The 13,381-nt window shown below is 40.6% G+C and overlaps 1 protein-coding gene across 1 annotated transcript in view; it reads left to right on the top strand.

Annotated features, from left to right (window-relative positions):
• The window catches only part of SLC26A9 (solute carrier family 26 member 9), a 61,954-nt gene extending 49,498 nt beyond the window's left edge, over positions 1–12,456 (top strand). The window contains exons 15-21 of the mRNA XM_035122272.2: positions 787–879; positions 1,882–2,001; positions 4,190–4,498; positions 5,078–5,132; positions 6,992–7,137; positions 10,081–10,158; positions 10,286–12,456. Coding sequence (XP_034978163.1) covers positions 787–879; positions 1,882–2,001; positions 4,190–4,498; positions 5,078–5,132; positions 6,992–7,137; positions 10,081–10,158; positions 10,286–10,333 — 849 coding nt within the window. The 3' untranslated portion in view covers positions 10,334–12,456. The remainder of the gene's footprint in view (positions 1–786; positions 880–1,881; positions 2,002–4,189; positions 4,499–5,077; positions 5,133–6,991; positions 7,138–10,080; positions 10,159–10,285) is intronic.
• Positions 12,457–13,381: the final 925 nt, after the last annotated feature.

Raw genomic sequence — 13,381 nt, 5'->3', positions numbered from 1 at the left:
AAGGCCCAGGGGCCGGATCCGGCCCAATCACAGACGGTCCAGAAATCAGCATGTTTTTACATGAGCAGAATGTGTCCTTTTATTTTACCGTAAATTCATCTCTGGGTTATTTGTGGGGCATAAGAATTCATTCATTCCCCCCCCCCAAAAAAATATAGCCCCCCCACCCCCACACACACAAGGTCTGAGAGACAGTGGACCGGCCCCTTGCTGAAAAAGTTTGCTGACCCCTGCACTAAGGCCCTCCTTTGTAGCCTGTTTGGCTAAATTGAAGAGCCAATTCTATCTGGGAAGGAACTTCACTTTAATTTAACTTTTGCAAAGGGTGAAAAGTGTGCAAGATTAGGAAAATGTACTTTCTCGCTATGTTCCTTTCCCTAGCAAGAACAGAGATGAAAGAGTTAGCGGAAAGTAGTAACTCTTACCAAAGTGACACCACTTTCAGGAAGAAAGCAAATTGGGGGAAATCCACATGTTAACAGGTGCTACATATTCAGTCCTGCAACAGGGCGCACATAGCCTAGGATTCTGCCAGCCAGCTGTTTAGGTGACAGCTTGTGCTGGATTGAATGGTCTCCCCCATCTGAGATGCGCTTACCCACCCAAAATGTGTAGATTTGGAGAAGGAGCCTGCTGCCACAGTGCAGCCATTATCGCCCACATTCATTTCTCCTTAGATGAGCATGAGAAAAGGGTTCTTTACTAAATCTTCCTTCTTCTTTTAAACATCTCAAAGAACTGCAAGTATACCATTTGAACCCTGAAAACTTTTCTCTTTCTTTGCAGGTCCGAGAAATTGAAGGAATTAAAATTGTTACCTACTGCTCCCCTCTTTACTTTGCTAATTCAGAGATATTCAGGGAGAAAGTTATTGCCAAGGTAATAAAATAAAATAAAATAAAACTCTATTGTGTAGGCAACGATTAACCATTTTTCGCATTATAGGAACAGATATTTACCTCATGCCAAAACCATCGCGATGTACAATTTTCCTCACTAAGCAACATCAAATGTCTTGCAAACAAAAGCGTATATTGAACCTATTTAGTTCTCTCACTTAGTTCACTGACAAACGTTGGGAGTAAATAAATGAGTAAATAAAAAAAATAAAAAGTCATACCACTTGGCGTCCTGCACCATCAGTTTTCAGAGCTCAGCCTACCTTGCAGTGACAAGCCTGGAACACCAAAAGTTGGGGAGAGATGAATAAGCTTGGTAGGGAAAAATTTCGAAAGGCTTGTCTGGCACCTACTCTGATGCCTTTTCAGGGCCAAGTGAATATATTATTTATTTCCCTAGGATTTCCTCTCAGATTCCATTGTGGTTTCCCCATTTTTCTCTGTATTTTGTTATTTTATTTTTAAAATAAGTGTATGTATCATTATCACCACCCAAGGACATCTTAGGAGACAGAAGCAGTCACTGGGCAAACCAGTGTACTGTACTTACACTTGCCCTGAAATGTTTTGTTTGAATCTCAGATTGAAGCCAATATCCCAGCCTACCCAGTGCTTCCTGATGAATATAACTCTTGCTCAAGTTAGGAAGACACATTTTTAAATGTAAGAGGATCCACCTCTCCCTTTTCAGGTCCACCATTTATGGTAGGAACTGTGGATTCCCTGGGTAGAATTCAACATGGCACCAAGGAGGTCACTCCATTCTGCTTGCCTGATACAACGATCTTGCCTTTCCTTCCTCCTTTGCACTCTCCTGGGGAGTCTCCAGGACCACCACCCCACCAATTGGGGTGGGATGCAAGAGAGAAGGGAAAGCCCTGGGGGGCCCTGGAACTGGCTTTCACTTGCAGGACAGGGTCGTTGAACATGGCAGCCTGTAGGAGTTGAGAACCACCTGGCTTACTGTCTTTTATTTGAACAGACTGGTGTGGATCCCATCAAAGTCTACTTGGCGAGGAAAAAGTATGTGAAGAATCAAGAAAAGGCAAGGGCAACATCAGAGAAAACAAGCAAAGTAAAATCTCTCTTCAGGAAAAACAAGGTAATTTAGCAATTTTCCTAGTTGTGAGAGATCCTTTCTAGGCGTGATACATGAAGGGGTTAGCCTTGTTGGAGCGCCAGAGGGCAGTTTTGTTGGGGATAGGAAGAGAGCCCTACTTATTCTGGCCTTTTTTTAAAAAAAGAAGTTGATCTGTGTGCTGCAACAGTGGAAAGAGGCTACCCACAGCCTTAAAAAGAACTGTTGTTGCTGCTAGATTATGGGATAGCATTTGTTTGCCACTTTGGGGGGAGATTTCACCAGCCTTCATGGCCCCTCCTAAACCTGTCTGGGACAGTGGAGGAGCAGTCAGCCTCCATAGAATATATTTTTTATTAAATAAACTTTTAAAAAAGTTCACATAATGATGTGGGAAAGTCATTCATCACGTGTGACTTCATAGGCACTATCCAATAGATGCCCGTGACTTTCATGTACCACATTTTGTTCTCCAGCCACTATTGCAACTGATGCACTAACTAGGGGGAAGGGGGGGATTTCTTTCCCCAAAAATATTGAAAACAAATGTAACATTTTTTGTAAGTTGCTTTGGGTCACTGTGGAGAGCTGTTGCGGGTCAGAATAGATAATGCAAAGTGTAGTATGGTCAATGGGAGGGATTTAAAACAAAAACTTATCACAGTAGGTAAAGGAAAAGGAAAAAAAACCCACACTCCTTTCTTCACCTGGTTGGTGCAAGCCTGGCAGAACTTAGAGAATAGTGATCTCCCCACCACCACCACATGTACCAATTTCCATACAGTGGCTCTGCCCATAATTCAACTTAGTTGGTCTCTAAGGTGCTACTGGAAGGAATTTTATTTTTATTTTTTATTTTGTTTTGACTACGTCAGACCAACATGGCTACCTACCTATAAATGAAAATGAGGTGCATAATTTAAAAATCGCTATTTATCCCAAGTGTCACTGTTTTGAAAACTCTGGCCTAATTCCTTGCCAACTGGAAGGACAAGAATTTTTTTTGAAAAAATACTCAGCTAATTGCCACATATGAAACAGGAATTACTTGATTAGCAACAAGATGTTTGCAAGTTGATTCTGCCACAAACACAGGGTGTGTTACGGAAACAAACAAACCTACCTAACAATGCATGCACCTATAGACCACAGGAAGCTGCAGGTTAAACCAGGGACTGGATTATGGTGCTAGCATGCAAATTGTTGTTGTTGTTGCTGCTGCTGCTGCTGCTGCTGTTATTGTTGTAATATTAGGCCAGACTGGTCCAATAAATGTTGGACGAGACTGGATTTTTTCCTATTAGTTTTATCATTATAAGGCAAAGAGTATTCATCAGTTATTTGTTGCAAATCCAGTGCAAGCTACTGAATTCTACAATGAAAAATGTGAAGAAAATGTATGAACTTGCTAAAATTGGGAATTGATGGGGCCTTCCTTCCTTCCTTTGTCCTTCACTTGTATGTTTGTTTGTTTTTTTATTATCTATTACTGTCTTTCTTTGGAATTATTTAGTTTATTTCATAAAATTTATATACCACTTGATTGTAAAAAAACAACAACAACCAACCAACAACCCTCAAAGCTGTTTACAAAAAGAATTAGTAGATAAACAACCAGCAGCTAGCAGTGCTGCTTATGATTAATGCTGGAATCCCTCAGTCTTACCTCATTCAGGAGAGTCCTCTGACTCTCAGAAGAGCCTTTTTTCAGTATTTCAAGCCAATATTTAAACGATATGATATCAAAGTTTGTATTAATGTATTTAATACATTAACACGGCTGGTGTTTATTTAATAGCATTTTCTGATATTTTGCTAACCACTTCAGATACCCACCATGGTAGAAATGTGGTATAGGTGCATAAGCATGCATGCATGTCACAGGTTCAATCCCCACATGGGACAGCTGCTAGATAATTCTCAGGGACCCTTCCAACTCTACGATTCTATGAGTCTATGCATATATAATCAACATATAATATAGGAAACAAATATTTTATTTATTTATTAAACTCATTCGTCACGGTTTGTTTGTTTCTTTGCCAATGCAACCCAAAGCTACTCACAATAAATGAGTAAGGTGCTACTGAAGGAATTTTTTTATTTTGCTTCGACTCAGACCAACACGGCTACCTACCTGTCACAATAAATGAGCAATGAAAATAAATTAGAATAAAGATGAACTTGAATGTGGTACCCCTTCCTTTATTAGACTATGTCTCTGCAAGAGCTCCAGAAGGATTTTGGAAGCGTGTCTCCAACGGATACCAACAATAACCAGACCTCCACAAATGGTAAAAGCGTCTCCTACATTAACTTCAACCCATCTGAAAAGCAGGCCAATGCCTCCTGTGAACAGGGAACCATCGCCAGTCATCGCAGCAGCACCTGCAGTGCTATCCCGGAATCAAACATTGACCCCATGACCACAGCGCCCCCATTTGTCAACTTCCACACAATTATCCTGGATATGAGTGGTGTTTGCTTTGTGGACCTGATGGGCACGAAAGCTTTGGGAAAGGTCAGTTTTCCTCTTGCTTCCACCTCCAGTTTATTTCTGTGACGTTGCATTGCCTACTGAATTCGTTCTCTTTAAAACTTCCCATTGAGCTCTGTTAAGGAGTTTTAATAACAAGAGCTGCAATAGTCTTATTTTTAAGAAAAGGTGGCAGGCACAATGTTGGTAGCATTAGGCTCGTTTCAGCCAGTTGTAAACGCTGCCAGATAAGCAATCAGAACAAGATGCTGAATCCAAGGAACACAGGTCAGTTCCCAGAAACAGATTGTGACCCTTGCGCTCCTCCTACAGATCTCCTTCTGCTGCGCTATCCAAAGCTCAGCCATTGTTTACTGAGCCTGAACACTTGGTGATTCCCATTGCTGTTCAAGGGTTACACATTGCATCACTATCACCTGAGCTAAGCACTTTTTGAAAACGCAGTGCTACATATTGTTTGGTGTCGTCGTCCCACCTCATGACACTGGCAGCAATGTACCATGTCTTGAATTTGTAGTGCATCCTAAATTCATGGTCTCTCGGATTTTGTGTTGTAAAAGCTAATAATGTACTCTCCCCCCCCCCCCGGGTCTCCTCATATAGCTGTGCACCAACTATCAGAGGATTGGGATTCAAGTATTTCTGGCAAACGTACAAGGTAGGTCTATTGCTCTTTGTACCCTATTTCCTCTATCTTCCATTTTGAGGGCCTTGAAAATGGGCAGAATACTGTAACTGTTGGAAGCAAATGAATTTATTGCATGTGAAACACATTGCCATCTTCATATTAATTGCAAAAATCTAGGTACTGCACAAATTTACAAGTGCTGTTCTGCAGTGTAGCATGGGGACTGAGTAGGTATTTAATAATGCAGCAATAACGCAAATCAAGTTCAAACATCACTGAGCAACACCCTCCGACTTTTTATATATATGCAAAGTAGCCTCGGAGGCTGCCAGGCTATTTGTCACTTCAAAATTTGCTTTCACCAATCTGCTTTTCTTTCTGTGGGTGAAAATATACTCATACACCCTATCTCCCCCATGGTTGGGAAAACAGCTGGTGGGGTGGTTATAAAAAGAAATATGGCCATAAGTGGAAGGGTTAAACAGGCTCTATATATCAGGGGAAGAATCACACAACTGAAACTGATGGTTGCATATAGTTTCTGTCCCTCTAGTAGTATTAAATATCCAATGTGAATTGGTTTTGTATCAGTTTCCTGGTGTAAACTCCTTGTTTCATTGTGGCTGCTTTAGCCAGCTAAAGGGTTCAGGGCATGACAATTCATAACAAGGCCTGTTTGTAGCCAGCAGAAAAGACGCACAATGCTTTAAAATAAATAAATCACACAACAGTGTATGAAGAGGCAGGTGTAAGAGACTTTCATGATTAAGGGGTTGGTGTTGGTGTTTTTTTTCCTTCACTGCATTGATTTTAGATTCAGGGTTGCGTGTTTCTGAAATCATTAGACATTGCTAATGGTTGTAAATGTGTGACTTTACTTAACCATAAGTGGTACGATTATACCTCAGATTTCTTGAACTTGATTGTTCTTGGAAATAGCATGCAATTGATATGCCAAAGCAGCTTAAATCTGGAAGAAAGCTGGAAACACAGAGGAGGGATGGCAGTTCTACTGAGGCAAAAGTATAGGGTATTTTTTTTATGATTGCAATTCAACCCACATTTTAACTTAATAAACATATAAAATCATGTGGGCTTTTGCCTTTTGCCTCCAGTGGAATAGGGGTGTTTCACCCACAGACTACCCTAAAACACCCTTGTTATCCCACAATGATTCAAGAATTATCCGATTTCCTTAAGAGTGTTATGATAATGGTGGTGAAATTAATGAATTACTCTACATATTGGAGCTTGGTCCATGGGGTCACGAAGAGTCGGACACGACTAAACGACTAAACAACAAAATTAGAGCTTGGACCCGGGTTCTAAATAATGTAAGTCTCCAGATCTTAGGGGTTTAATGACACAGTGACTCTTTCTATACCACTTCTTGTCCCAGAAAAAATATTTGCCAACACATGACATGAGCCAGCTGCTTCCAAGTGTACAGTTGGGGGGGGACATTTCCCAACAAAGAACCTGCAGTCCTCCTTTGTCCTCTTGCTCAATCCATTAACATTTTGAGCTTCAAATTCAAACAGCAATAGGGTTTCATCCTAGTTCCATATACTTGTGTCTGATTCTTAACAATTGCAACAGGCCCTATGGGCTTTAAATACTGTACAGTGGTGCCTCGCTTAACGAACGCCCTGTAAGACGAAATTTTCGCTTAAAGAAAGGATTTTTCTAGCGGAGGTTGCCTCGCTAGACGAATTCATTTTACGAAAAATTCGTCTAGCGAATGTATTATCATTTTGAATTATATAGGCCTTCTACCTATTATTCTTGCTCGCAAATCTAGTGTATAGGAAATGCCCTGACACAAATAATTTTCCAGCACACAGCTCCTGCTAGCAGTTTAGTCTATATAACTTTCTCTCCTTTGTTAGCCCAAGTGTATGATGATATCCGCACGGGGGGAGTCTTTGAAGAAGGAGGTCTTGAGCCCAGTCATCTCTTCGTGACCATCCATGATGCTGTTTTGTTTGCGACAATGAACGGAAACAGAGCCACACAGCGTCCTGGCTTAGAGCAGGTATAGATTATTCACTGTCTCTTCACTCTTTTTGCCACATACATGCAGCGCTGTGCATGTGTGTTTCATACTCTTCTGCTATCCTTTCAGACGTTGCCTAAGTGGTTATTAATCAGATTGGCTAATAGGCTTTTACTTTTCTTACACTTCGATCCTGCCTTTTCTCCAAGAAGCTTATGGCGGCATACACAGTCCTCCAATCTTTATAACAACCCTGTTAAGTAGGTTAGGCTGAGAGTTGTTGACTGACCCAAAGCCACCCAGTGTGTTTCATGGCTGAGGTGAGATTTGAACTTGTGTCTCTGCAGTTTTAGTCCTACACTGTAACCAGTATAGTATGTATGAATGCAACCAAACCTTCTGCCCTCTTCTTATTGTTCACCACCACTAACAGACTCACAGCCTTACACCTCACCACTGGAGATCCTATCAATTGCTCCTCCGATCATCAGATACTGTACACCCATTTTCAAGCCTAGCTTTGCACCTGTTAGCAACTTTTTTCAAAAAAAGAAAAATGCTAATATTATTTCTGCCACAACAGACTCTAAAGAGGAAGCTCTAGTCTAGGGGAATGAGATAACAGGCTCCTTTTAGTCATTAGAAAGACATAGCCGAGTGTCTGGTCAATGGGTGTGTGTTGGTGTGCTAGTTTTGTGGACAAGGGCTGCAAGCTGCCCTGACTACTTTTCCATTCTGGACTCATTTTATCCAGCCTGAGTCTTGAGAGAAGATAGTGGTCTGCTCTTCCTGGAAAACTATCACAGATGACTAAGTTTGAAAAATGAAAAACATGAAGTCTAAATGTAATGGGCAAAATCTGTTTGGATTTGGATAGGTGCAAATAAAGAAATATTAAGTATAGTGGGTGGCAGAAAGCAAGGACTAGACATGGTGGCATGTTAAATTGCCCCATACTGTATTTCAGTTCTGTGTGTTCATGCACAGATATAGACAGCAAATCTATAGTTCAGAGGTTCATCTAAATGGAATGCTGTCTGGGAAGATAGGCAAGTTGCAGAGGTCATTCTGGTTTTTTTGTGCTTCTTTTTGTGCTTCTTTCTCTCTAGAAGCCTTCACAGGTTGGCTTTTAAAACATTCCTATGGAATCGTGGGGAAAGAGCCCCAAATGAAGATCAGCAATTGATTCTACTAACTTGTGGAGATAAAAATATTAAGTGCCCTCCCAGATCAAATAAACTCACTACCAACAAGTAACTTTATCTCATATAGACTGAGCTTTAGCTTACTGGCCATTACTAATCTCAAGCACTGATTCAGCATGCCTGCCACCTCAATGAATCTGGTTAAAAGGAGAAATAGAGCTGGGTGTCATAAGCATATTCATGACACCTCACTCTATTAACTTGCAGCTGAATGTATGAACTGATTCTACAAAAACATTGTATATGAAGAGAGGAAAGATGAAAACTTGGTTTTGATCAGTCGTTAAATGGCTCATTCAGACTTGCAAAATTGCCACTTGATGCTGCACTTATCAAGTTATAATCGTGCATGTGTGAGTCAGTCTGGCAAAGCAAACCTGTGTTGCATGCAACAAACTAGCACACATACATTAAATTAAAAAAAACACCCCATCATTTTATATCCAGCTGTTAAGCTCATGGGGTAGTCATGGTCTCGGTTTCCTTATTTGCATTTCTTTGCTTGATAAAGGACTTGTTGACCCAGCCTTCACCTGACATGATGGAACACCTAATCATTGCTGTATGGCAACTGTTATTTGCTCCTAAGAGATTTGTTGAAGGTGAAACCATCTGGTTATCATTTGGATATGGGGCAAAGGACCAAGTCCTTGTTCCACTGTGAGGCTGGGTCTAACTCCTGAGGCATGATAGGAGGCAGATATGTGAGGGCTGGACAATATTTTTAGAAGCCACACACAGATATTTGTGTCTACAACATTCATGAAATATGTTTGTGTACATTTTATTTTTCAAACTTCCAATGATTGCCACTCCACTCACACCCTTAACAAATGCTATTTGAATGCATTGACCCTTCCAAGAACAACTTGAAGTGCAATCACATCATCCAAACTCCACTGAAACCAAGCTATTCGCAGAACTGATGTCTCATTCTTACAAGTCTTTTAGTACTTGGGAACGACTGCATTAACACAACAAAATACATGTGTGGTGTATGCAAACCATAAGGGTTTGTGTGTGGACATATTACTGTTTAAAGAATTTGTGTAGAATAAACTGTTCTTTATGCAATCTAGAAAATGTTTGTGGAGCTTGCTGACATGTAGATCTAGTGCCACAACGGTGTAACAAGATGCTACAAACATGTTACAGTGCCTACAAATAACATTTATACCCCATGTTACAATACAATAAATATTTGTTGCTTGTAGCCATAGGCCATTGCAAAGAGGGGAGAACACAACTGGAAACTACAGGAGCTTGGGTCCTGCTTGCACGCTTCCCACAAGCATCTGGTTGGCCACTGTGAGAACAGGATGCTTGGCCTGGATCATTGGCCTGATCCAGCAGCCTCTTCTTATGTTCTTACTAATACATATAAAACGTATATTGGCACAAACATAAAACATGAGCTAATATATTTCCTATTTAAGTTCAGAACCAAGTTAAAATGAATTCCATATTAGCATTCAGCTGCACCCGCAGCTCCACATTATCTTCCAATTATTACATTTGTGTCCTACATGACCACAATGTTTGCAGCAGCAGCAGCTGAAAAAGTACACAACAGTTGCTGTATGTACTGTCTATTACTGCATCATCTTCAATAAATATATACTGAGCTGTCCCCCTTGTTAGTATTTGTACTGGTAATTAAATCTTTTACAGTCTTGTGCTGACCTTTGGTTTTAAACAAATAAGTGGCTGACTAGCAACATTATCGTGCTTTTTAGCTTGCAAACAATAACTGGTGATTTGTCATGCTTCCATACAGAGGTCAAGTCAGATAGAAGTCTCAATCTCTGATGAATCACTGGAAGACAGCAGCGCTGAATTCCAAAACTTAGAAGAGGTAAGTTAAAAGAAAAATGTGGTAATAAGTGAAATGTCTGAGCACTCATTCTTCTTAGTACATTTCTGGCCTGTTACTAGTATTCCCAGCATCAGTTACTCTAACCCAAATCCTTTTTTTCTCCTAGGAAATGTTTGGAAGCATTTTTCATTCGGATGCACAGACAGCACTGTGAGCTCATGAGAAACATTCATATGATGGCAAACGTCTTGACCAAGACATTACTTTATGAAGAGATGTCCCTGTGTCTGAATAGCAAGGGAAATGGCCTTTGTGCATTTTTGGAATGGGACCATTGGTGCTTTTGCAGCACAGAGGCTTCTGACCTGATTATCTCTTCTCCCTCCATTCATCTCTGGTTATTGAAACGCAGAGCAAGTGATTCTTGAAGCAGTTGGCATGGGTGACAGAAGGAGAAACTCAGGGAATATTCTTCATCTATGTAGAAGAAGCAGAAGAATAGCAGGACTATAATGACTTCTCTCTAGGCCTCATCCCGCACTTCAAGCAATTCTTATGAACCCTTAAGGATTTATCTAGCATACACACATACCCAGGAACTCTCAGTCATCACCCTTGTTTTTATTAAGAGAAATACGAGGAAACACAGAGAGTATATGATTGATCAACAGACAGAACTCTCATGAGGTGTAGTTATTTGGGGTTTGTAAGGGGACGTTTGCTTCCAAAGTGTGAAATGATTTTATAGAGTTCACACTAAAATTAAGCATGCCTCTGAAGATGTTGCCCAATTATTCCTCTGCTTTTATCACTACAGCCTAATACAGCACTTTTTGTTTCTATGGTCTAAATGCACCACCAGTATGTTTAGTGACCATCCATCATTTCTTGAAACAGGTGCTGTATTTACTGTGGTACTGAGTCTTATCAAACTACTGCCTGGAAGTAATGTTGTATTCTCTATTACAACTCCCCCTTTTGAACAGTTCTGTTCAGGGGTGTGTGTGTGTGCGTGCGTGCGTGTGTGTGTGTGTGATTACTTTCCATAGGAACTACTGTACATGCATAGAGAGACCCTTTCAGAGTGCTTTGAATCCAAAAACTGTAACTGTCTTTTGACTACTGCTTCTACCTTGTGTCTAGAAATTGCAAGATAATAGCTACTTGCACAGTATTTTGGTGCTTTAGTTTCCTGTTCTCAATAACTAAACATTTAGAAAACATTCAGCTTAAGTTCATATTGAGAAATAAACAAAGCTTCTGAAGGGACCAATTTTCCTGGACTTGTTTGCCAGTCCCATACATATTCTGTATGGGATAAAAGGATAAATTGTACCTCTTAAATACTATATTGAAAATACTCAGATTGCAGTCTACTCAATGCTTAGACTTCACATCAGATGCAATTTTGGTTGGAGGGCTCTAAATTGATTTACAGGACAAAGTTCAAGGGCAGCGTTTGGTTTATTATTTGATCCCTCTCAAGCTGTTTTAATCTATGCAAAGATTCCCGTGGATTTTCTTTTAACGTGTATCACAGATGGGGAGAATCTACCTCTCAGGCTGACTTGCCTGACTAGTTCATCTAGAAGAAGTTGTCTTTTTAAATTTTATTTTGTAAATGCGAATTAATTTTTATATAAAAATGTGAATGGTGCAAATGATGTTTTAGTTTTCTGTTGCAATTCCTTCTTGCAGCCCCAAGGTGTTGAATATGTGATGCCTATGACTTAAGGTTAAATGTTCTAAAGTGAATACCAAGCCTAAGATATACAGCATAAGCCAAAGAATATGAAAAAAAACCCAAACCAAATAAAAGTTTGGCCATTCTGATACGGCACTGTGCTGAAATAAGCCATAGTTTGGTTCATCATGTCTTCTGAACCCAGACTCATGGGTTAGCTCTCACCAGACTAACCATCAGTTGCACCCAAAGCTTGTCCTATGGTTTACTGCTTGTGTTTTGTCTGCCATAGTTGCCCAGGTTGAGACAATACACTAAGTCAAACTATGGCTTAACTCAGCACAGCACAGCAGCAAAACAACAAGAGAGGAGCAAAGCAACTGCAGTCTTCTCTTCCAAAGGCCACACACACACACACACACACACTCTTGGGCGTGCACACTGAGATGTGGGTTGGCATAGTGTGTGCCATGTGAACCAGGTGAGGGGTGGGGGTGCTATCAAACCACTCCAGGAGTTTCCAAAGAAAATAAAAAATAAGAACTGGAAATGAAAATAACTTGAAACAGAAATAAATTCAACCCCCCCCCCCCCCCGCTCAAGCTACATTGTTCTAACCAGTGGGAAATCACAGAGATTTCAAATGCGTGCTTAATGAGATGATTTTGGAACTTTAAAAATATACTGTTTTAAAGCTGCATCCAAGTGTTTGTTTAATTCTTATAATTGTCTTAAACAATAAGAAAAAAAATACATTGAGATGTAATCTGAATAAGCTAATGCAGCTGCATTGTAGCTTTCAGATAAATGTTGCCCAACTTGCAAAGAAAACAGAACTTCATGAATCATCTACTGTGGGCAAAAATATCTTGGATTACAACATCCAAGTTTCCTTAGTTTTATTCTGCATAATAACTCATCCCCAGAGGCACGTATAAACAGAGGGGGTGGGGTTTGTTTGTTTTTTTGAAGCCAGGTCCAGTCAAAGGCCCAGTATGCATGCCACATTAAACCACAGTTTAAAACAAACTATAGTGAAAGCTCCTCCGCTGTGCCACCAATGAAGCAAAAGTGTACTGTACTGCAGGCAATAATAATGATGCAATACCGTCTACATAAAAACATAAAAGTCTGCTGGGACAGGTCAACTGCCCATCTAGTCCAACATCCTGTTTGAGACCACATAACACCTGTCCTGAAAGACCTACATTGGCTCCCAGGACGTTTCTGAGCACAATTCAAAGTGTTGGTGCTGACCTTTAAAGCCCTCGGTCCAGTATACCTCAGTCCAGTATACCTGAAGGAGCATCTCCACCCTCATCGTTCAGCCCGGACACTGAGGTCCAGCGCTGAGGGCCTTCTGGTGGTTCCCTCTGTTATAAGCAGTAATCTGCCCTTATTCCCTTATGGGGTACACAAGAGCCCTTATTGGGTTCTCCATCGGTTGGAGAATATAAGAGAGGCCAACCAGAGAATTTTGAGAAGCAAAGCCTTACCCTCATGCAGCTCACTGCGAGAAGTGAAGTTGCAGGGAACCAGACAGAGGGCCTTTTTGGTTGTGGCACCTGCCTTGTGGAA

This window comes from Zootoca vivipara, chromosome 7, assembly GCF_963506605.1.
Source record: "Zootoca vivipara chromosome 7, rZooViv1.1, whole genome shotgun sequence".
Taxonomy (NCBI): domain Eukaryota; kingdom Metazoa; phylum Chordata; class Lepidosauria; order Squamata; family Lacertidae; genus Zootoca; species Zootoca vivipara.
This window is presented reverse-complemented; position numbering and strand designations above follow the sequence as displayed.